A 23,007-nucleotide genomic window follows, 5' to 3' on the forward strand; every position below is an offset into this window, starting at 1 on the left:
TCCGCCACTGGTTGCTAGTAAATATGATAAAAATCGTAGATATTATGCTTATACACGTGGAATAGATTAACATTTAAAAGAGCACTGAACGGTGAGAATCGATTTAAATTCTCTAATATTTTTTATGGACTTATAACTCGTGATTTTAAAAAAAAAAAAAAAATCGGTCGATGAATCAAAAGGGATGTTCAAACACATCCATAATTTTTCCGTTTCTGTTATTTCCCATTATTACAGTTATTTCTGTTATTCCAGTAATTAATTTCATTACCTGTATCCTATTTTTAAATAGTCCAAGTTAGATATTTTGTTTTCCGATCATTTCCTTGCACATCGCTCGGATAAAACACCAGTCTCAAGCTAAATATAGACAGCAATGCTTGGTGGCAAAGAAGTACCAAAGCCTATATAAACTCTCTCATTATTGGAAGTTTTGGTAATTAATTTTAAATCAGTATAATAAAGTAATAATGGCAGCGGCAAAGAGCGCTGTGATTTCCTTGACAATCATGGCTCTCTTTGGAGCCTCTGTGGCAGCTACTACTTATACCGTTGGTGACAATGCCGGCTGGACGACACAAGGCAAAGTTGATTACTATTCATGGGTAGATGGAAAAGAATTCAAAGTTGGTGATACCCTCGGTGAGTTTGTGATTTGGTCCGCTACTTTTTTTTTTTGTGGGGGGGGGGTGGGGGGGGGGAAGGTCGCTTAAACTCCGAAAGAACGAAAAATTTTATTTGCAAAATGAAAAATCTAAGCGCAACTATTTAGCAGGGACGTACCAATCCATACCTTCAAAATATATATGGCACTAAAGCATAAGAAGAAAATTAACAAAATTCACATCTTGGAAAATCCTTTGCTTTAGTGCCTATAGAGGAGAGATTTTATCTCAAACAGAGGACAATTCCACTGGGTACAGGCTCTACAGCAAAGACCTACGATAGCTAGCATATCTCCTGACCCATTCTTTCATCTCTTCTTCTTAATAGGTGAAAAATATAGAATAATTGAGCAGATTTCAACCGAAACAGATATACTGTATGAATCTTTTGGGTAACTATTACAAATACATAGACTGACAGAGTAATATATGCTCAAACCCTAAGTACTAAAGGCGCACGCACGTACGTACACAATCTGTTATTTATAAGTCTAGTGATTGAGTAATTTCTTATATATTGAATTGTGGAGAACCGAGATTATTATACAACTACACACTTAATTACAAAATCATGCATCTCCTAATTGCGTGGCTTAATTAATGCAGTTTTCAAGTATAACAACGCCATGCACGACGTGCATGAAGTGACTGAGGCAGATTACGTTGCATGCAATGCAAAAGCTTCGATAAAACATCACATCTCAGGCTCTGACGCCATCACTCTCAATGCGCCCGGTATCTATTACTTCATTTGCGGAATACCAGGTCATTGCCAAGCCGGCCAGAGACTTAGGATTGAAGTTGAGTCCGACGGAAGCCCCGGCGCTAGTCCATCGGCAGCTCCTGGCCAAAGTCCTACTACTTCTTCCACCTCCAGTGGAGGTTCAGCATCTACTGTGCCACCCGGAGGCGGCTCAGGTTCTACGCCACCGTCCTCGAGCAGTGCTCTTCTACCATATTCTCTCCATACTTTCTTGGCTGCTCCAGGAATGCTTGCAGTTCTTCTAGCCGGATTTGCTTAATTTCTAGCTAGAGAGGTTAATTTTAATTATGTAATTAATTGGCTTAATATAATTCATTAATTAGTTTAGTAGCTATAATGCTGCTGATTAACGCAGTGTTTTATGCTACCTGTTATACATATAACTAATTTGTTGTTGATGTAGGTAGAGAGTTTCTTAAGATTTATAAATAAATTGTATATAAGAATAAATATGCACGAGGACCAAATTAATAATTCTATGAAAATTTGAGAGACTATAAACTGCGTGGAGATGAAAATTGGGTTATAAAATTTTAATAAACTATAGAAAAAGACTAAATTATCCTTTATTGTAAGTTGGTTGTAATTACTTGGACAGTTTACTTTTCATATGTTTTGTCAAAATCAGTTGTTGTCAAATAAACATTATTGATTTTTTGTCAATTTTTTTTGTAAAATTTTAACGTACAAATAAAAATTATTGTATTCTTTGCATAAAGAAAATGCTGCTTTGACGAAATAACATGGACATAAAATTTTGATAAAATTTATAAAAAGATTAATGTCTTGATAAAAAGTAAATTGTTTAAAACTATTTGTCATGAGATATGTATATTCACCTGTTGACAAAAGTAATGTGTTACCAACAAAGTGTTGGCTCCACTGGCAATGGAGTCCCCTTAAGTACTTGATCGAGTTTGCTCCCCAGTTCAAGTCGCAGGGAAGTCGTCTTTGTTGGGAGAACATGTACCTCCCGGTTCGAGCGGGGACTTTTAGTCTGGGTTATGGTACGGGCTTAAAGGTGTCTCCCACAGTTGGGGCCCTCCCTAAGATACCTTGTGGTTAAGACAAAAAATAAAATTAAATTAAAATAATGTATTTCACACTAATTATTTTAAAAAGTGAATTTTCAAAGTAGCTACATAATTTATGAAGTATATGTGGGTCATACTATTCAATTCACGAGGTATGTTATATGCAATATTTTAAAATTCAAATAATGTGTTGGTATTTGATCAAAGATAATTGTAAGATGTGAAGCAAATTGAAATTGCATGCACGCTCAAAGCTGGTTAATTGACTATTAGAAATAGCGACAAATTCTTTGTAATCTATTCACGAATTCACTGAGCTAATTTCAAATTTGTCTCTTATTGTTTATTGTAGGGTGGAAAATGTCAATTCCCCCCGAAGTCATCTAGCTATTCTCTCACTCAAAACCTTGAAGTGTAATCCCCAACACGGCACATTCTTAATGGCTGGTCAAAAGTGTTCCTCAATTTGACACATGTAGGACAAATGTCACGGTGGCAATACAAATTGCCATGTCTGACGCTGTAAGCCTCTAAAGATAAGTTCGCTGAAGAGAAACAATTAATGAAGTTGGGGAAGAGACACATGTTACCGCCAGGACTCCAAGAAGAAACCATCTTGAATAATGCTACTTGTTCAATAATAGCACGAAATTTAGTTAATAATTAAAAATTGGTTGATTGAATCAAGTTTTGACTCTAATGGTTTGTTTATGTTAACTTGCCTTATAAAATAGGGGAAATTGTTATTTATCTTTTTATTATTTTTATAATAGTCCATAACCTCTCACTATAATTTATCGTTTTTATCTTTATTTTTTAAATTTTTTTAAAATATATTTATACAAAACGATTAGTTATATTTATATTTTATTCATATTTATTATTAATTAAATAAATTATATAAACAAAAATCATAATAAAATGTTTAAATACTAAAAATAAGAAATAAAAATTTCAATGTGAATAAAAAATTAATAAATAAAATATTTTTCTCATACTTTTGTATTTTTAAACATCTTTCCTTATAATAAATATATATTTTATATTTTAAAGATAAAAAATTAAGCAAACGATTTATTTATCTTTCTTTTCTTTTTTTTTATATCAGAGAAGTCATTAACTATTATAAAAATAATATGGTAAATGGCATATATTAATTTTAGTAGAAAGAAAAGCTAATATCATCCCTATAAATAATTTAGACTGTAGTCCTATTTTGAGATTTTTAAAGATTACAATCACCAACGGCCTTGAGGAAAACAAGTTAGCAGGGTCTCCTCCAAGGACTAGTTTCCTTTTGCACATATTTAAAAATTTTCCTTATTAGTCAGTATTTGCACATATTTAATTTTAAACCGCTTGTAGTCAATCAATATATGAAGAACATGGCTTATTTTCAATCCAAGAGAATCTTACATTCTTCAATAAGAAACAATACTTGACTAAAATGGAAAGTTAATTACTATTAATTATTCATGTTAATCATTTGGTTGTATTCCAACTTTTATAATCCTACGTATAGCATTAATTATTCAACTCAAAAACATAATTATAAATAAGATATTGTATATGTGTATAGAAAGCAAAACCAGACCTTGAGCATAAGAGATATTGTCCTAAAGATAGAGTACTTCTTAATTAATATGTAGGTATTATTGGTTCTTTATGATTCCTAGAGCCAAAATTCATCGGCCTACCTCCCCGGTGAGAAAAATTAGCGGAAGAACAAAACAGAATGTTAATGATTGCCAAAGTAATTGTATTTCTTTCTGTCTTTTCGCCACGCATCTCTAACATTTCTATAGAAGATTCAGGCTTAGGTATTAATAAAGAGGAATCAATACGTTTGCAACTATTGCTCCGCTAATTTTATATTAATAAAATGAATAATGGTGCATTTTAAAACCTTGTAACCGGCCACTATATCATAAAATGATTTAAATTATTATAATTTATAAAATAAAACCAAATTATAAGTTTTAAATAAATTTATGCAAGGTGAACACAAGATTCAACCAATTGTTGACATGAAAAATGTAAGACATTCACATCCAAGTTAGAATACTGCTTACTCTAGTAATTGTCGCCTTCGAAGAAATGGATAATCGTTCCCAATCATCAGCACTGCTTGTAATCAATTTTGTAGAAATGCATGATCAGCTCTCTTTCAAATCATGATTTTCTTAAAAAATGTATCAAACGGATTAATATTTGATTAAGATTATTTTCTCATAGAGTGTTTTTATGGGAAGAAAATACTTTCTCATAAAATTTAGTACTTAAAAAAATGTTTATCTAACCCAAGTCTTGTATGAAAAAGTACATCAAGTACTTTTTCTTCATCCCTAGAATGTTTTCTCTATTTTAAGAAATGTAATTTGTTTTATTTTTATAAAAGATTGTACTTTCCCTTTTTTTTTCTAAAGATAAGAAGTATTATTCTTTTAAAAAAACGCAGTACTTTTTCATCTTTTAAATGTTTTGTCTATTTTAATTTTCAACACTGTTGAGAATTTGACCCAAGTAAACAGACCAAATTCACCCCAAGACCCGATTCAAATTCAAGGAACAAGATTCTCATGCACACAACTCACCCAGATCAAGAATTAATCACAAACAGAAACAAAGAACACAGAACTTATAAGTGGTTCGGCACCAAAGATTGATGCCTACATCCACTGAGAAACCAGCACTGAGCTTTCACTATTATTGAGATCAAAGCATACAGGAGATTAGAAGCAATTACAGAGAACACAAATGGCTAACACTTTCTCTCTCCTCACCCCCTTTTGTCTTCCATCCAGATCGTTATGATGATTCCAGAAAACCAGCTCTTACCATTTTTGGATGGGTAATTTTTAAAAACCTCCCCTGAAGTTTGGGCTTATTGCAAGTAGATGGCGAAAATCTGTTTATTTATAAAATACCGTCAGTTAATTTTTACATTGACCGTTAGTTGACTGTGCAAAGACAATATTGCCCTTAACAACAGTTTGTAGTCTGACACAACTAAAAAAAACTGAAATTGTTGGCGCGAAAAGGACAAATCCTATTTTTTGATAATTTTATCCCTGTCAATTCCAAAGATTTACAATATCATAGGTAAGGATTATGACTATTTTACCCTCTTTAAATTATTGATATTTCCTTAAAGTTCCTACAAGAAAGATAAAATTAAAAACTTGAAAAAAAATAAAGAGGGTGTTGGTTTGTAACGGTCATAATGTGACACCTTCTTTATTTTTTTTCAAGTTTTTAATTTTATCTTTCTTGGATGAACTTTAAGGAAATATCAATAATTTAAAGAGAGTAAAATAGTCATAATCATTACCTATGATATTGTAAATCTTTGGAATTGACAAGGATAAAATTGTCAAAAAATAGGGTTTGTCCTTTTCACGCCAACAATTTCAATTTTTTTTTAGTTGTGTCAGTTTACAAACTGTTGTTAAGGGCAATATTGTCTTTGCACAGTCAACTAACGGTCAATGTAAAAATTAACCGACGGTAAGGGATATTTTACAAATAAATGGATTCTCGCCATCTACTTGCAACAAGCCCAAACCTCAAGGGTATTTCTTGGATTCTCGCCAAAACCAACGACTGTAACAACCTCATACACGTGCAAATAACGTGCCTCTTTAAGTGACCTCAAAACGCTTGTGTTGTCTGCTGTTTTGAGTTAAGCTCTTTAAACCACGTGCTCTGCATGTGTATTACTTATGCCTCTGTATGAAAAATACGGTTCTGTCGTTCTCAAGTTGAACACTTGATAGACGACATGTCACCCACTCATACATTTTGCATCCTGCATGTCGGTCGTGGTATTTGAGTTCATACTCCAACAAACACTAAAATAACTCACATATTGCCTTCGACCATTAAAAATTAAGAATGTTAAATACAAGCCGAGCAGCCCTTTGTGTTGGTTGTTTAATCCTTCTGCGAGCGACCTGCTGGAATTACAATGCTTCAGAAATTGGAATCGGGTTGCTTTTATAATGTAAGTAATTTTTTTTGCATATTCCTAAGTGTCTGTAGAATCAAAATCCTCTCCTGAACTTAATTTTTTTGAATTTTTTAAAATCTTATATCTTTTAATAACAATATATAAATAAAATTATAACTAACTTTTTATATTTTATTTATTAACTACCAATCACTAAAAAAATTGTACCTACTAAAACTTCTTAATCTGTGTGAATAAGTATGATGCAACTGCACCCGCTTTACCATGCTACAGATTTTGGCAAATTAATTAGTTGTCGTTTTACGATGGTGTGTAATCACTACAGAACACTTTTTCTTGCAGCACTGCCTTCCTATAGTATCTCCACCATATTAAGCCCTCTATGACCACAAGTATACACCCGCCTCAAAAAGAAATTATCCTTGTAGTGACTTGGCGGTGGTGTTCCACTGTTCAGTTCTTGTTGTCATTTTCATATGAGTTTGTTGTTTTTCATATATGTATGCTTTGCATAGAATCCTCTCCTTTTACTTATTTTAAAAGAAATATTATTAAAATCTTGTGATTTTAAGTCGTTTAGATGGCCTCTAAAGGTTCGTAAGATTGACTGATTTTCAAATAATTTTATGAAATTAATTACAAAGTTCAAATCATAAAGTAAAATGCTAAGGAGCGAGAGGAACGAGAGAATGATGAGAGAAGCGACATTCTCTCATGCTGTTTCGCTTCTCGTTCCTCTCGCTACATAAAACATTAAAATAATAAAAGAATGAATAAAAAATGAATAAAGAAAGACTGCTTTATCGCTTCGTGTAAAGGGAAATCTTATCACTCCAGCCCTCACTTTCCTCTCTCCCACACAGCTTCCGGCGTGCCTCACCAGCTTCTCTCCCTCACGCTTCCGGCTTGCCTCACCAGCTTCTCTCTCCCTCATGCTTCCAGAAGCTCCCTCACGGCTTCCGGCGTGCCTCACCAGCTTCTCTCTCCCTCACGCTTCCAGAAGCTCCTTCACGGCTTCCGGCGTGCCTCACCAGCTTCTCTCTCCCTCACGCTTCCAGAAGCTCCTTCACGGCTTCCGGCGTGCCTCACCAGCTTCTCTCTCCCTCACGCTTCCAGAAGCTCCCTCACGGTTTCCGACATGCCTCACCAGCTTCTCTCTCCCTCACGCTTCCAGAAGCTCCCTCACGGCTTCCGGCGTGCCTCACCAGCTTCTCTCTCCCTCATGCTTCCAGATCCCTAACGGTCATTTCCCTAGCACTAGTAATCTTGATTACCTTTGCTGAGAGACAAAAAGGGAAGGCTCTGCACTAGTAATTTTTTTTTTCTGGGCTAAAGTTCTTTAACGAAGAGGCTGCTGGCTAGTTGTTCCTCCTCCTCCGAGGTATCTCATTTGTCTTTTATTTTTTTGTTGCTTTTAGGGAACAATGTCTCTCCTCTCACTGTTTGTCACTCTTGTTTCATTTATTTTTTTTGACACTTTTATTTTCTCGGTTTTGTTATGTTTGGTTTAATATTTTTTTATTATTCTGCGATTAATAAGTTGTTTGATATTTTCTAGTTTGGATCTAATTTAAGAATTTTTGTCAGTTGGAGTTTTGTTATTTAGATCTGAATGACTTGAAAATGCAAATGTGTTAGCCTTATGGGCAAGAATCAATTTTGATCAATGCTGAGGAAATTGCAACAGTTTTGAGGTTTATGTCAATTGTATGTATTTGCAAGGGCTGATTTTGTCATTTTTGTTCATTAGATAATTTACTGGCACTATCATTGTTGATGGAAGTGGTTGAAATTGAAACTTGTACCCGTATATATATATATATATATATATATATATATATATATATATATATATATATATATATATATTATTTTATTTTTTTAGAAGGAAGTCATCTTTGCGGGCATGATGGTTTATTGAACATTTGTTTGAAATTTCTGGTTCCTGTCAATTGGGATATAATGGTTTGTTTGTTTTTGTCATATGAAGTGGAAAAATATAATTGTTTGGTAAAAGAATATGTGGAATCAGATATCTTTGGATATGACGGCAATTTATAGTGGATTAATTGCATGCTTGGTGTAATTTTTGCTCTGTTTTTAACAATCAATTAATTGCATGGTTGCTGTAATTTTTTCTTTGCTCTGTTTTTAACTTCCAGGATTGTATGCCTGTTATTTTTTTATATTTTGGCAGTTTAAGTAGTTTATGAATGACCATGTCATCTAGTACAAATGAAACTCGGAATTCATTGCAAATATGTAACGAATGCGGTGAACAAATGGAGTTGTTCACGTCACGTACTACAAAGAATCCAAATCAAAAATTTTGGAAATGTAGAGGATGTAAGAAATTTGAATGGGCAAAAGACCATAAATGCAGTGAAGAGAAAATTGATTTGTTAGTGGAGGAAGTTAAAAAGTTGGCATTGGAGATTGAATGCTTGTCTGTTAAGTTTCAATTATGTGAAGCGCAGAGGGGATTGTTTAATGATGAACTTCGAAAAAGACAAACACCATGTTATGATTGGATTAGAATACTTGTAATTATTTTACTATGTTTTATATTCAAGAATTTTTTTTAAGTTCTTTTAATTTGTACTATGAACTGAATTTACTATTGTAATTATAATTCATATCTAAAAAAATGCAACAATTGCTAACGGACCCAATAATGAAACATATATATTGGAAAATGAAAAAAAAATGCAAATGCCAACAAACAAAAACAACACAATAACCGAACATTTGAAGTGATTTTTTAATTTGCCACTTTTTCTAACTTAAATCCCAATTCAGACAATTCCATCATTCCATGCAAATACCAACAAAAAAATGCCAACACAATAACACAAGAAACCGTCAACCAACACAATAACATAAGAAACCGCCAACCAAACAGAAACTGAAAAATACAGCAAAAACCCACCAAGAAAAACAAAGAAAAAAGGAAATCATTAATTACACTTCCGTTGTTGGCTAGTGAAGCAAAGAAAATTGAAAGGAAACTTTTTGGGTCACCATTATTTACGGACAAGCTAAAATATTTGGGTCACCTATAAGGAATTATCTGTAGTGAAAATACTCATAAACATTAACACAAATGTAAGTGAAAATAATCGAAACAAGTTAAAGTCAAATATAAATTTGTCGTCTCAAGCCAAATATAACTGAAATGATAATGAAAATAATCGAAACAAATATAAGTCAAACATCAATTGCGGCAATTGTAGTCTTCATTACATTGTTGACGTAACAATTGTTGAAAATTCCCACTTGCAGATCCTTCATACGTCATCGAAGGAGAAGAATAATGCGACTGCAAAGCACACGGTGGGACTGGTTACTATAATACACAAGAAATTAAAATATCATTATACATTGTAAAAATTTGACAACATAAAATATAAGTATGCATTAAAAATTTATAAATATAAGTATACTTACCGTGTTCCAGCTATAAGGAATTGGCTGGTAAATATTATTTCCACCAACTTGAAATGGGTATACAGGTACCTAAAAAAAATTGTTAAATTCATATTAAAATTGTAAAATTAAAATTTAGTGGTGAATTTGTTTCTTACATTATAATAGCCTAAACTCCCGTGCTGATTGAGATTTGCATTTACATTGCTTCCTTCGTGAAACATCTACATATACTCAACAACATACTTAGTTACATCTGTTAAAAATAGTTGAACCAACATTAATAATAAAAACTCAAAAAAATATACCATTGCCATGTTGGTCTGCTGTATGTTGCTTTGCTGTGTAGAGACTTCATTAGCCATTTCAAAAGATGCTGAAGCATTTTCTTGCAAATCCTGTAAAATTATAATATACAATATAATTAAGAAAAAATTAAGATAAAAGATAAAATGAAATTATAAAACATATATATGCATTCAAACAAACCTTATTTTTTTCGGCTGTCTTGTTCTTTTAGGCAGGTTTTTTTCAGAGTGAAGATTGTTTCCTCAAACAAGGAGGACGCCATTTACGACGTGCCGCTACTAGATCATTAATTACATGTTCGATGTTGTTGCTGCTACAACTTACTTCACCAATAGCAGTTGTTTCCACACTTGCACACCGAATTTGCTTGGGTAGATCCTTTATTGTTTTATTAATCCAATCCAACACAAATTTATAACTACTCTAATCATCAGCAGCTATGTTTGCAACCTCAGTGAAATCAATACACATTTTGCCATATCTCTCTTGCTGAATGGATAAATTCTGCATACCATAACTAACTTTCACCTTACTATAACATCTCTTCACATCTTTCCTCCACCTTGACAAAATGTACATCTCTGGAAGTATTTCAATACCATGTCGTATCAGCACTGAAAGGGCATGTCTACAAAGAATTCTCCTAAACTGAAACTTTGAGCAGATACAGCTAACTTTACATTCAGTTTCACCAAACACAACCTCAAAGTTTTTTTTGTTTCCTTGTCCAAGTGATTCACTGATTTCATATATTGACCCAACAAAATCCATTGTATCACAATACATCAGTGCAGTTAATTCTTGCTGGAATTCTTTGAACTTAGCAATTGTGTACATCTTCTCAACTTGTTTCTCCATCTTATATCTTGTTACACATGGAGTGTTTTTACTGAAACACTTGGCATCTGCTTGCCATTCCAATTCAGCTTTCCTTCGCAATACATTTTCATATTGCTTCACAAACTGCTTTAAATTTGTTTTTAAGCTAACAAACATGCATTCATACTTTCACTTCGCTGCATTGTTGACATTCCCGCCCAAAAATTGTCTTTTAAATAGCATGGAACCCAAGGATACCTCTCATCATATAAACCATTTAACCAAGCATTATCCCATAAATCATATGTTGTAATCATGTCATTCCAATCTTCCTCAAAGGCAGCAGGGCTCAACGAATCATAAACAACAGAAAGTAACGAAGAAATAATACCTTCACGTTCTTTAAAAGCCCCTAACTTCTCAGACACCTTCTTCATTATATGCCACAAACACCATCGATGCCTAGTCGTAGGAAAAACATGTTCAATTGTCTTTTGCATTGCTTTATCTTTGTCAGTAATAATACCAATGGGAGGAGAATCGGACATGCATGATAGCCATGCCTCAAATAGCCACGTAAATGTCTCTGTATCCTCGTGAGAAATCAAACCGCATCCTAACAAAATAGACTGCCCATGATGATTAACTCCAACAAAGGGGCAAACAACATATCATACTTGTTCGTAAGATACGTGGTGTCAAATGTTACAACGTCTCCAAAATATTTATAAGCTGCCCTACTCCTCCGATCTGTCCAAAATACATTCTTCAATCGATTCTGCTAATCCAAATCAATGCTAAAAAAAACCCCATCGCATTCAGCTTGTTTTGTCTCGAAGTACTTTAAAATTGTCATAGCATCTCCTTCTCCAAGCTGTAATCGTCTTGCTTTATCAACAAAATTTCTACAATCTTTTTCTAAAAATGACACATTTTTATGCCTACCAGCTTCTACAACAATATAATTAAAATTTTGGGCAATATTAATTCCCGTAGAATCATTCATTTCAATTCACTTTTTTACACTTGCACTAATTCTACGGTTACAAGGAAAATATCTTGCTTTGTCCGGACTCAATCCATGATTATGCTGAAGGTTTAAAGTTCGAAGAATCCATTTTCCATCTTCATTTACACAACATCCGATTTTAGCTTCACAACCAGTTTTCACAACAGGCTCAACTTCAGCATATTACTAGATCTACTATCTGTTTTGCCACTACGGTCACATGCAAAGGTCGCATATTTTACAATCCCGTCGCTCCCTTTCTTACTTGTTAGCTTCTTCACGGGAAACCCTTCTTGTCTACCATACGCTTTGTAAAACTCAAACATTTCCTCATAACCATCGAATAACATGCCAAGAGTTGGCTCAAATTTTTCCAGTGGCACATCTTCAATTACACACTCATTTTCAAAATTTTGCATTCCTACAAAATAATTAACATTTATATTCAGTTTCATAAAAATTAAATTTACAAAATTTCTAAAACAAATAGTATTGAAATAAAACAAAATTTATAACATAACCCACAACAAAATTCACAACATAAACACCAAATAAAATAAAATTCATAACATAACCCGCAACAAAATTTACATTGCTTAAATTCCAGAAGCTTACATTCCAACGAGACCCACCAAAATTTCTAAAACAAATAGTATTGAAATAAATTCTGCATACCATAACATAACCCGCAACAAAATTCACAACATAAACACCAAAGTTGAAATAAAACAAAATTCACAACATAAACACCAAAGTTGAAATAAAACAAAATTCATAACATAACCCGCAACAAAATTTACATTGCTTAAATTCCAGAAGCTTAAATTCCAACGAGACCCACCAACAATACCCAAAAAAAAAAGCTTATATTCCACAATACGTGCTAGATCTTTCACATAACAGAAAATTAAAACAAAAAGAACAAGTTGAAAAAAGCCTCCACTCACTTAATGTTTGCCGAGAGAGCCGAGAGAGGGGGAGAGGGAGGAGGCCGTGAACAGTTGCTCGGGCTGAGAGGGAGGCCGTGATTTGCGTGAGAGAGGAAAGTGAAGAGTGAAGCCTGTCTGAAAGAGAGAGGAAAGTGAAAGCTGAGGAAGAGGAAAGTGAAAGTGAAACCTGAAAGTGAAGCCTGCGTGAGAACTGAGGAAAGTGAAAGTGAAAGAGAGAGGAAAGTGAAAGAGAAAAGAAAGTGAAAGCTGGATTTCACGCCATTTTTTTATTCATTTTTTTTATTTTTTTAATGTTTAATGAGTGAGAGGAACGAGAGGAGAAACAGCAGGAGAGAATGTCGTTTCTGTTGTCCTTCTCTCGTCCCTCTCGATACCTAGCAGCACTCAATCATAAAAGAAGTTAAAAAGATTGATTTGACAAATCCCTCTACCTTTAATAAAAAAAATAAATAAAATGTTTGGACAAAAGCATTCATTAGGTGAATTATTATCCTGTTAATTTTGGATAGCTACTAGAATAGAGTCTGGTACCTTGCTTCAAATAACTGAATGCTTTTATTCTACTTCTGCTATTTTTTTTTTTTTTTGTCTTAACCACGATATACTTCTGCTATTATAATTATATCAAAAACTTGGCCTATTGATCACAACAAAATTCATTGCTTTATTTTCTTTTTTAACCTTGTCTAATTAACATGAATTCATGAATTATGTTGGCTATTTAAAAAAGAAAAAAGTAATGCTAGGCTGAAGCAATATTTCAAGAGAATTTTATCCCAAGTGATGATCGCGTCGTTTTCATTTATTACATGGTTATCAACTTTCAAACTACGACTAACGTATAATTTCGGAAGAAATTTCTTAAAATATATTAGTCGTCAAGTGCAATATATATATATTATTGTTTCATAACAGTTAACAGGCTTTCACATTTACAATGGATGTGCCAAAGCTACGTTACAGTACAGAAAGAACCATTAGAAAAGTCATACTTAATACAGTTACCAATATCCAGCTAATAGAACGTACACAAGTAAGATTGTTATGCATACTGTAACATTAATTAAGCTGCATTAATCAGCAGCACTAAACTAATTAATTATATGATTATATATAAAATCTCTCTAAAAAGCAAATGCAGTTAGAAAAACTGCAAGCATTCCTGGAGCAGCGAACCAAAAGTTGGAAGACCAGAGAGATGGAGCACTACTAGAGGGTGGCGGCGTAGAAGAACTTGAGCCCTCTCCGGGCTCAGCTGGAGTTGATGATGAACTCCCGCCGGAGCTCGGAGGAGGTGTAGAACTTCCAGTATGACCCGGAGAAGGTGCAGGACTTTCGGTGTGGCTCGGAGAAGGTGCTGGACTTCCGTTGTGGCTCGGGGAAGGTGCTGGACTTTCTCCGGGGCTTGAAGCACCGGGGAGAACATTGATCTCAACTTTCTGGCCAACTTGGCAGTGACCTGGTATTCCGCAAAGAAAGTAATGATGACCGGCCATTTTGAGAGTGATGGAGTCCATGCCCGTGGTGTATTCCTCAATCGGAGCTTTTGCTTTGCAAGATTGGAAGTCTTCGTGGCTCACTTGTCTCACGTCGTGCATAGCCTTGTTGTACTTGAAAACTGCATTATTTATGCGTGCAATTCGGCGAAAGACGGTAGTTGATCAATTATATAATCTTCTTAATTCACTGTGATAGAAATATAAATATTTATATATATAATTATTTTCAGGTGCTGGCACACTCATTTTTTTTATGTGAACATATTTTTAAACTATGTGATTTAAAAGAGTTATTTTTTAATAAACTATAAAATCGTACAGTTTAAAAGATTTAGAAACTTAACTCTCTTAAACCCTAAGATTAAAAATGTGTCCGTGTTTAAAAAAAATAAAGACACCCACACTAGAGAAGAACTCTTTATATGTATTTACAATTTCAAGTTTTAAGAGAAATCATTTCATTGGCACCCATGATCCAATGTTAACTTACTTATATTGATATTTTAATAATCTTCTATCATGACAATATTTATAATTAAAGATTTAATTACCTATATATATTTTTATTCAATAACTATCATTTACAATATTTTAAAAATCAACACAAAAATCACGTCAGCACTAAATTCAAATTATTTTAAAATTAATCTCTCTTTTTCTGCTATAATGTCATTCATGTGAGGCTAACTGTCTCTCGTAATGACTAGGTGGATTTTTTTTTCTTATTTTGCAATAAAATTCTTTCATTGTGGAGGTTCGCCAGAAAAATAATAATAATATGGAAGAAACTCACCAAGCGTGTCGCCGACATGGAATTGTTTTCCTTCTGCCCATTTGCTGTAATCAATATGGCCTTGTATGGTCCAACCGGCGTCATCACCAACGGTGTACGTAGCTGCCATGGCAGCTCCAAAGAGAGCCATGATTGTCAAGGAAACCACAACACTCTTGGCCATTGCCATTTTTTCTTATTGATTGCAATTAATTACCAAATCTCTGTTGAAAATTTTCTAATAATGATAGGGTATATATAGGGTTCGGTACTTCTTAGCCACCCTGCACTGCTGTCTATATTTAACTTTTGGCCGGTGTTTTGTCCGACTAATATGCAAAGAAACGATTGCCGAACAAAAATTTCAGAGATGGGCTTTATAAAAATAGAATAGTACATGTGATTACAGTTAATTCTCTGTTAAGGAAATGCAGCCATCTCAGCAAATTTAAAATTTAGATGCATCACTTGCTTGTTAACTTATTAAGTTATTGTATAGCTAACGTGGTATTTCTATCTTAGTCTAGTTAGTAGATTCTAAAATTACCATGGGAGGTATGGAAAAATAAGTCATTCTCCTCCAATGTAAGTCTACTTTCCTTTTTAAAAGAATATTTTCTTTAAAAGCTTTCCTTATTAGTCTTGTAATTTATTTGCACAAATTCAAAACGATTGTATTTATTATATGAACAAAACGACTTCAGTTTTCAATCAATTACAATCTTAAACTAAAATATGCCTGCTTTGTTATTCACATTAAAGTTTATGTTTTTATCCAACCAATAGTATTTTGACACCTTCATTTGTACCAAAAAAAAATTTACTAGAATTTTTATCCCTATTATTACTGTTTATAATAGAAAAAGGGAGTTGGCACAGTCCATAAGAAACTTGCTAGCTTGTCTATAAACTTGAGTAGTTAGGCTATACCATAAAATTATTACGCTTAAAAGAGCCAAAGATGAAGACCAAAATGAAGAAACTACATACTTAAATGGATTATAACATAAAAGTTGTAAACTCTTGAGGAGTCCATACATAAACCATACATGAAAACTGGCAAAATCTCAATTCTGTTCTTTTTTTTCCCTAAAATATTTTTCTGGCCATGGGGTGGCCCTGTACCTAGCTCTGCCCCAGCTAAACTTATATTAATTATTGTGGATCTAGATTGGTGAAATATAGTATCTCCTCCCAAAAAATAATAATAATAATAATAATAAAAAGAAAGTGATATTGCAGAAAGAAACTATTTGTTGACGGGCCAGCACAAAGACAGCTATTATATTATTTGGTGCATTCAGCAAAGAATTGGTACAAATAATTGGCACCTAATGAATAATCGCTCCCAATAATTATCAGCACTGCCAATAATTAATCAAAATGATAATTATGAAGAAATGATTGTTTCTTTTGCAAATCAAGGTGCTCTTTGAAAATTAAACAAGCGACGTAGATAATTCATATTTGATTGAGAGTACTTTCTCATAGAAAGCGTTCTCATCACCAGAGAAAGAAAATACTTTCTCGTAAGAATATTGAATACTTAAAAGAATACATGCATGCATAACCTCGAGTACTTTATTGAAAGTACTCCGAGTACTTTTTCTTTATCTCTAAAATTTTTCTCTACTTTAAGAAATGTACTTTCCTTTAATTTCTTGATTTTCTTAAAAATTATCTAGCCATGTCTTTAGAGAAGTACACCAAGTACTTTAATTGTTTTCATCTTTAAAAAATTTTCCTTCTATTTAAGTCGACTCTAAAAATAGGTAGCATATTTCCTTTCGACATCTAATGGCCTGTTTGTTTCTGATTCTAAGCAGTTGGGCTGTTACAATCTAGTTGCTAAGGTATCTAGTAACATCCATCGGACTGTGTTGTGCTACTGAACCTTTTTTTTTTTAAAGTTCATATTGTTTAATAAATAAATAATAGGTTTCGGTTCTTTCATGTATTTTGAGAAAAGCAATAGTGTGGCTGATGCATTGCATATTTGGATTCATCAATTAATTCTTTTATTTGGTGGGATTCTACACCCTTCGAGATTCGTGGTCTTTTGCATAACGATGAGCTTGGACATTTAATCATAGCCGTTATTTTTTTAGTTTCTCAGCCATGAGCTTTTCTTTCTTTCTTCTCTTTTTTTTTTTTTTTTTTTTTTTGTGTGTGTAAGGGGTTAGGTGCACTAAAAAGTGAGCCAAAAATTAAGAAATTAACAAAAGTTTATTGTTTATCATACACCAATAATTTTTTTCTTGATAATTATAAATAATTATAATTTAAAAGTCACACCACTTCACTTTGAAATATATTTTTAAAAAAATTTTAAAATACATTGGTTATTTTATCTTTAATATTACATTATAATTTTACAAATATTACAAGTGTCACTTAGACAATCCCACTTACCATACCGGCATGATGACTTGATGGGATCGTCTCCTAAATCTTTCACATTCAATAAAAATTAATTCGTTCCCCTTTCACGGCAAGAGCAAGAGCAAAATCAAACTGGGTTATCCTAAAATAATTCAATGTCATTAATATTTGGTTACTTTGCTTTTCTTCAAGTCAATTGCATGCAGTTTTCGAGCACGACATGGCCAGGCACAACGTCAGAGAAGTGGAGCCCACATGCACGAACATGCATGCACCACACCAGCTCCTTAAAGCCCAAGTGGCAGCCCACCTGCCACTGCACCAACTAGGCAACTGCTTAATTGTCAAATTGGCTTATCCAAATGGGCCGAATATTATATTGAATAATGGTATAATTATAAATTTTTGTATAAATTTATCTTATATAAATTAACGTGACATAATAAAATTAGTTGAATAAAATGTCTCTTGGCCCATATGATTTATTTTTATTATTTTATATTTTTATTCAACTAATAAATTAATACCGCAATAATTTATACAAAATAAATTTATACAAGAATTTATAGTTGTATCATCATTCTATTATATTTAATAATGATGATACAGCTATAAATTTTTGTATAAATTTATCTTGTACAAACTAATATGACATTAATTCATTAATTGAATGAAAATATTAAATAACATAAATAAATTATATGAGTCAAGAGATATTTAATTCAACCAATAAATTAATGCTATATCAATTTGTACAAAATAAATTTATATAAGAGTTTGAAGCTATATATATTTAATGGTGATTTTACTTGAAGCGTTGAAGGCTTTAAATTCATGTAACGGCCAACTTCATTACTTACTTTGGCTCTGGTGACAATGAAATATATATATATATATATATTTTATGTTTTCACTTTCAGTTGGGTTCATTTAAATTTGAACTTAAAACAGAGAATTTGTTAAATCGCCCACTTGTCTCCTAGTGGCTGCGCCACTTACTAAATAATAATGTGTTTGGGAATACAATATCCCCATCATCATAAGCATTTTCAAAAGCCAAAACACTTTTTTTTGTTATTTAATATCAAATTTATGGTGCTTGAACAAAGAAATAAAAATGTCGCTTTTTTGTCGGCAAGACTAATATTTGAAAAACACTTACTCCATATACATACAATTTTCAGGAAGTGTTTGTATTTTTATCTGAAATATAAATAAATTTATTTTTTTAAAAATCTAAACGGGTCTAAATACAAAAATTTAAATAGTATTTTTTAATATTTAAATATAAGTGATATTTTATTTATTTTTATAATTAAAAATATTTTAAATTTAGTTCTTTGACATTAATATCCTAGAAAATGAAAAAAAAAAAGAGATCTAATTTTGTAGTTCAGGAAATAAATTATTTTATAGAGATATTCTTATAATATAATATTTATTTCTCATTCAAATCTTTTTTCATTCAGATAAAAATTACAAAAATTTACTTTTTTATTTAGAAGTAAATATCTGAAAACCATATATAAATTACAAAAAACAAACCAAGTAAATCTAAAAAAAATCTTAAATTACTAGAATTTCGTATTTTAAATATTTAATAAACAACCTTTTAATTTTAACTATTTTATACAAAGATGATTATCATTTTCAAACTAATATTTTTTGGCAACATGCACAAACTGGATATGTATAGATGTCTTTTCTGCAAAATATAGATAGAGTAGATGCATGTATCTAAAATTAATAAATTTATTATAAAAATCAGTAAATATAATTATAAAATATCAATTTTTTTTTAACTTTAACTATCAATTACTTTTTTAAAAAAAGATTATTCTTTTTAATTATTGTTAATGGATGTTTATACATAAACAAACGTTTTTCTATGCGCACCACTTTCCTTCGGAAGTGGGCTGGAAAGCGAGTGTATCAAACAAAAAGATGGACCCCAGAGGCTTGCCAAAATGGTTAAAAATTAAAAGAGACAAACAACAGATCATACATCATCTTTAATTCTTGAATCTTGAAAAACACTTCCCACTTGGGCATGACTTTCCTCAGAGCTACCATGAACCTCGAAAGAAACATCCTAATTTCTTGAACTAAGTTCAAATTTCATCTCCCTTTATATATAACTCGAGCACACTCCCCGTTTTCCACTCAAGCTTCTCCACTTCCTGTTTACTCCAATTGTACAACTAATATTTTTTGAAATGGCAGCTGGTCATCATTATCACCAAGATCATGAAGCTTTAACCTTAGAGCGCATAAGCCAGTACCTCCTCAATGACTTAACACCGATGGATAGCTATAGCTTCATCTCCAACCTCCCGCAGCAAAACCCTGCTTCCACTGATGAAGAAATTTTAGTACAAAAGACATCAAGCACTCTAAGTCAACGCAAGCCTTCTTCTATAAACGTCAGAATACCTCCTCCAACTACTAGCATCTTCAAGTTGAAAGATGAAGATAAAGATTTCGAGGTTACTGACGATTACAAGGAAAGGCATTACAGGGGAGTGAGGAGACGGCCGTGGGGAAAATATGCAGCTGAAATTCGTGACCCGAATAAAAAGGGGACCCGGGTTTGGCTTGGAACATTTAATACTGCCGTTGAAGCTGCGAAAGCTTATGACAACGCTGCCTTTAAGATGCGTGGAAGAAAAGCCATACTGAATTTTCCTCTTGAAATTGGTGAGATCAGTTTGGACTCTGATGAAGTGCAGCAAGTTGATTGTGGGAAAAAGAGGAAATATGAGGAAAACGAGGAGTTTGAGAGAAAAGTGACCGTGAAGAAGGAGGAAACGGTGAGTGGTGGTGTTGGTCTTGGACCTTTGACGCCGTCAAGTTGGACCGGGTTTTGGGATGATGGAAATGGGATATTTAGTGTGCCGCCGTTATCTCCTTGCTTTGGCCAGTTGGGCGTTTGCTAAATTTGGAAATTTTTTATGGCAGAACAGTCTTTGATGACGTGGAAGTGAAATTATCCACTTGTTAAAATAACTTAACCAGCGAGTGAGACGTGTTTAATCATGCTATGCACATAAGTTAAGATGGAGAGTGCAATTCGCAAACAAGTGGCTATATATATTGTTTGGGGACCACGTGTTTGTGAGAGTACTTTTCAATTATTAATGAATTGGTTTATTTGTTAATTTCTTTTTTTTTATCTGAATATTATTTTATTCAGGGGAAAATATCAAACATTCGGGCCGATAAGCATGATTAACAAATGGGTCAACTTTGTATTTGACACGATTATGACATGCTTACTCCATTAACACAACAATTCGAGTCATAATATATGATATGATTAACAAAAGGATGTGGTTTAGTTACAATATATGTAACTTACATCAATTTAAAATTTGCATCTAATAAATTAAGATATGTCAATAACTAAATAATACTCGAATTATTGAGGCAACTCCTATAAAAGGAATTTAGATCTATTGCAAATAGATGTCAATAATTAAAATCTTAAAATTAACAACTTAATTAATTTTTGAAAATATTGTTCATCCGAACTGTTCATGGTTGCAAATAGAAGTTGAACGAACTTCTTACTCTAAATAGATCTTACGCGCTAATTATAGAATTTCGTCATTGATTGACTTCCTAAATTGATATCTAATTAAAATTAGCAAACAAATATTTCTAATAAATTAAATTCTCACTAAATTAGAGAATTAATAAATTAATTCCTATTACAAGATATGTAATAAATAAAAATCTAATTTAACTAGACTTATTATAAAATACCAACTCTATAAATAATGGACTTAATATCTTGCGTTGATGTAAGTTATATATAATATAACTTTGCGTGACTCTTAACACAATTACGAAATGATAAATTAATAAACAAGCTATAAATGAACAAACAAGTTAAGGTGATTCAACAAGAATACAACACGATTAATAAAAGAATTGATGCGAAACAAAAAGACAAAATTATAATAGTGCTAATTTACATTAACCTAAACAAGAAAAAATCATATTGCATCTAGATCATGTAATAGCACACCTCTAATCAAGACCCTGAGTTTTTCATTCTTTCTATGGAACTTGTCACAATTGCTTTTTGATGCACGTGGTGACTTGTAACATTTTTCTTCTTTCATTGTCCATCACATGTTTTTCTTTCATCGTGCAGAGGATGGCAAAAATCTTAATGGGAATAGATCTTGAGGTATTTTTCTCATTTAGAGAGAATATGGGGATAATTATATACCTAATATTTTATTTGGGGAGAGGAGTAAAATCCTATGCCTCTCCATTTCTATTTTTAATTTTTAATTTTTATTTTATTTCTTCTAAAATCTTTAGTAAATACATTTAAAATTTAAATTGTAATGGTATAGATGTAAATAGCAATTATCCTAATGTTTATAAAAGTAATATAAATAATAGTTAATATAAACATTTGAAATTGACGAAGATTATTTTGTTGATAATCTATGCCATGTGTTCAACTTTGAAACTTTATTGTTACTTAATTATATAGACTATCTTGTAATTTTGATGATATTGATTTAGTTGGATGAAAATGATTTTAATTATTTAGTTTATTTTGATGTTTTTGTATTGGTAATACAATTTTATACTTTTATTTTAATATTATTAATAAAATTTTATATATTTATTTTAAAATAACTTAACAAGTGAGACAGTGAGACGTGTTTAATCATGTTATGCAAATAAGTTTAGATAGAGAGTGCAATTCGCAAACAAGTGGATATATGTATTGTTAGGGGACCACATGTTTGTGAGAGAAATTTTTAATTATTAATGAATTGGTTTATTTGTTTATTTTTTTTATCTGAATATTATTTTATTCAGGGAAAAATATCAAATAAACGGGCCAATAAATATGGTTAATAAATGGGTCAATTTTGTATTATTATGACATGATTAATCCATGAACGCAACAACACTGAGTAATGAGATGTGATAGGATTGACACAAGGGTGTGGTTAAATTACATTATATGTAACTTGCATAAATTCAAAAGTTACATTCAATTATTCAAGACAACTCAATAATTAAAGAATACTCAAATTATTAAGTGCAATTCCTGAATTGATGTAAGTTATATCTAATGTAACTTAGCATAACTCTTAATATAATTATGAAATGATAAATTAATAAACAAGTCATAAGTGGGTAAACAAATCAAGGTGATTCAATTAATAATACAACATGATTAATAAAAGCATTGATGCGACAAAAAAAGGCAAAATTATTAATCGTGCTAATTTATGTAAACCTAAACAAGAAAAAAAAAAAAGCATATTGCATCTATCCGTGTAATAGCATGGTGCTACATACTCCCGCCTCTAATCAAAACCCTGAGTTTTGCTTTCTTTCCATAGAACTTGTCACAATTGCTTTTTGATGCACATG

The 23,007-nt window shown here is 32.1% G+C and overlaps 4 protein-coding genes across 4 annotated transcripts; 2 read left to right on the forward strand and 2 right to left on the reverse strand.

The window, feature by feature from the left end:
- Nucleotides 1–470: 470 nt before the first annotated feature.
- Nucleotides 471–1,687, forward strand: LOC112495655 (mavicyanin-like). Its single transcript, XM_025092354.2, has 2 exons — nt 471–642; nt 1,272–1,687. Exons 1-2 carry the CDS (start codon nt 471–473, stop codon nt 1,685–1,687), a joined length of 588 nt encoding a protein of 195 aa, XP_024948122.2.
- A 7,797-nt stretch (nt 1,688–9,484) lies between these two features.
- On the reverse strand, nt 9,485–12,414 carry LOC107178575 (protein FAR-RED ELONGATED HYPOCOTYL 3-like). Its single transcript, XM_052433464.1, has 7 exons — nt 12,261–12,414; nt 11,235–11,602; nt 10,618–11,130; nt 10,167–10,256; nt 10,017–10,082; nt 9,880–9,948; nt 9,485–9,502 (listed from the first exon to the last, which is right to left on the reverse strand). The coding sequence occupies exons 1-7, from the start codon at nt 12,412–12,414 to the stop codon at nt 9,485–9,487; spliced, it is 1,278 nt and encodes a 425-aa protein (XP_052289424.1).
- Nucleotides 12,415–13,937: 1,523 nt separating this feature from the next.
- Nucleotides 13,938–15,406, reverse strand: LOC102614494 (blue copper protein-like). The gene is made up of 2 exons (XM_006490000.2): nt 15,238–15,406; nt 13,938–14,563 (listed from the first exon to the last, which is right to left on the reverse strand). Exons 1-2 carry the CDS (start codon nt 15,404–15,406, stop codon nt 14,070–14,072), a joined length of 663 nt encoding a protein of 220 aa, XP_006490063.2. The 3' UTR covers nt 13,938–14,069.
- A 4,198-nt stretch (nt 15,407–19,604) lies between these two features.
- LOC102626255 (ethylene-responsive transcription factor ERF105) lies at nt 19,605–20,756 on the forward strand. Its single transcript, XM_006489952.4, has one exon. It carries the CDS (start codon nt 19,815–19,817, stop codon nt 20,532–20,534), a length of 720 nt encoding a protein of 239 aa, XP_006490015.2. The 5' UTR covers nt 19,605–19,814; the 3' UTR covers nt 20,535–20,756.
- Nucleotides 20,757–23,007: the final 2,251 nt, after the last annotated feature.

Source organism: Citrus sinensis, chromosome 9 (genome assembly GCF_022201045.2).
Source record: "Citrus sinensis cultivar Valencia sweet orange chromosome 9, DVS_A1.0, whole genome shotgun sequence".
Taxonomy (NCBI): domain Eukaryota; kingdom Viridiplantae; phylum Streptophyta; class Magnoliopsida; order Sapindales; family Rutaceae; genus Citrus; species Citrus sinensis.

Coding starts and splice junctions, on each gene's coding strand:
- LOC102626255 (XM_006489952.4), top strand. CDS start 19,815: ATGGCAGCTGGTCATCATTATCACCAAGATCATGAAGCTTTAACCTTA.
- LOC112495655 (XM_025092354.2), top strand. CDS start 471: ATGGCAGCGGCAAAGAGCGCTGTGATTTCCTTGACAATCATGGCTCTC. Junction 643..1,271: donor CAAAGTTGGTGATACCCTCG/GTGAGTTTGTGA, acceptor TAATTAATGCAG/TTTTCAAGTATAACAACGCC.
- LOC102614494 (XM_006490000.2), bottom strand. CDS start 15,406: ATGGCAATGGCCAAGAGTGTTGTGGTTTCCTTGACAATCATGGCTCTC. Junction 14,564..15,237: donor CCATGTCGGCGACACGCTTG/GTGAGTTTCTTC, acceptor TAAATAATGCAG/TTTTCAAGTACAACAAGGCT.
- LOC107178575 (XM_052433464.1), bottom strand. CDS start 12,414: ATGCAAAATTTTGAAAATGAGTGTGTAATTGAAGATGTGCCACTGGAA. Junction 11,603..12,260: donor TCCCGTGAAGAAGCTAACAA/GTAAGAAAGGGA, acceptor CTATTTTGTTAG/GATGCGGTTTGATTTCTCAC. Junction 10,257..10,617: donor TGTGTATTGATTTCACTGAG/GTTGCAAACATA, acceptor ATAATTTTACAG/GATTTGCAAGAAAATGCTTC.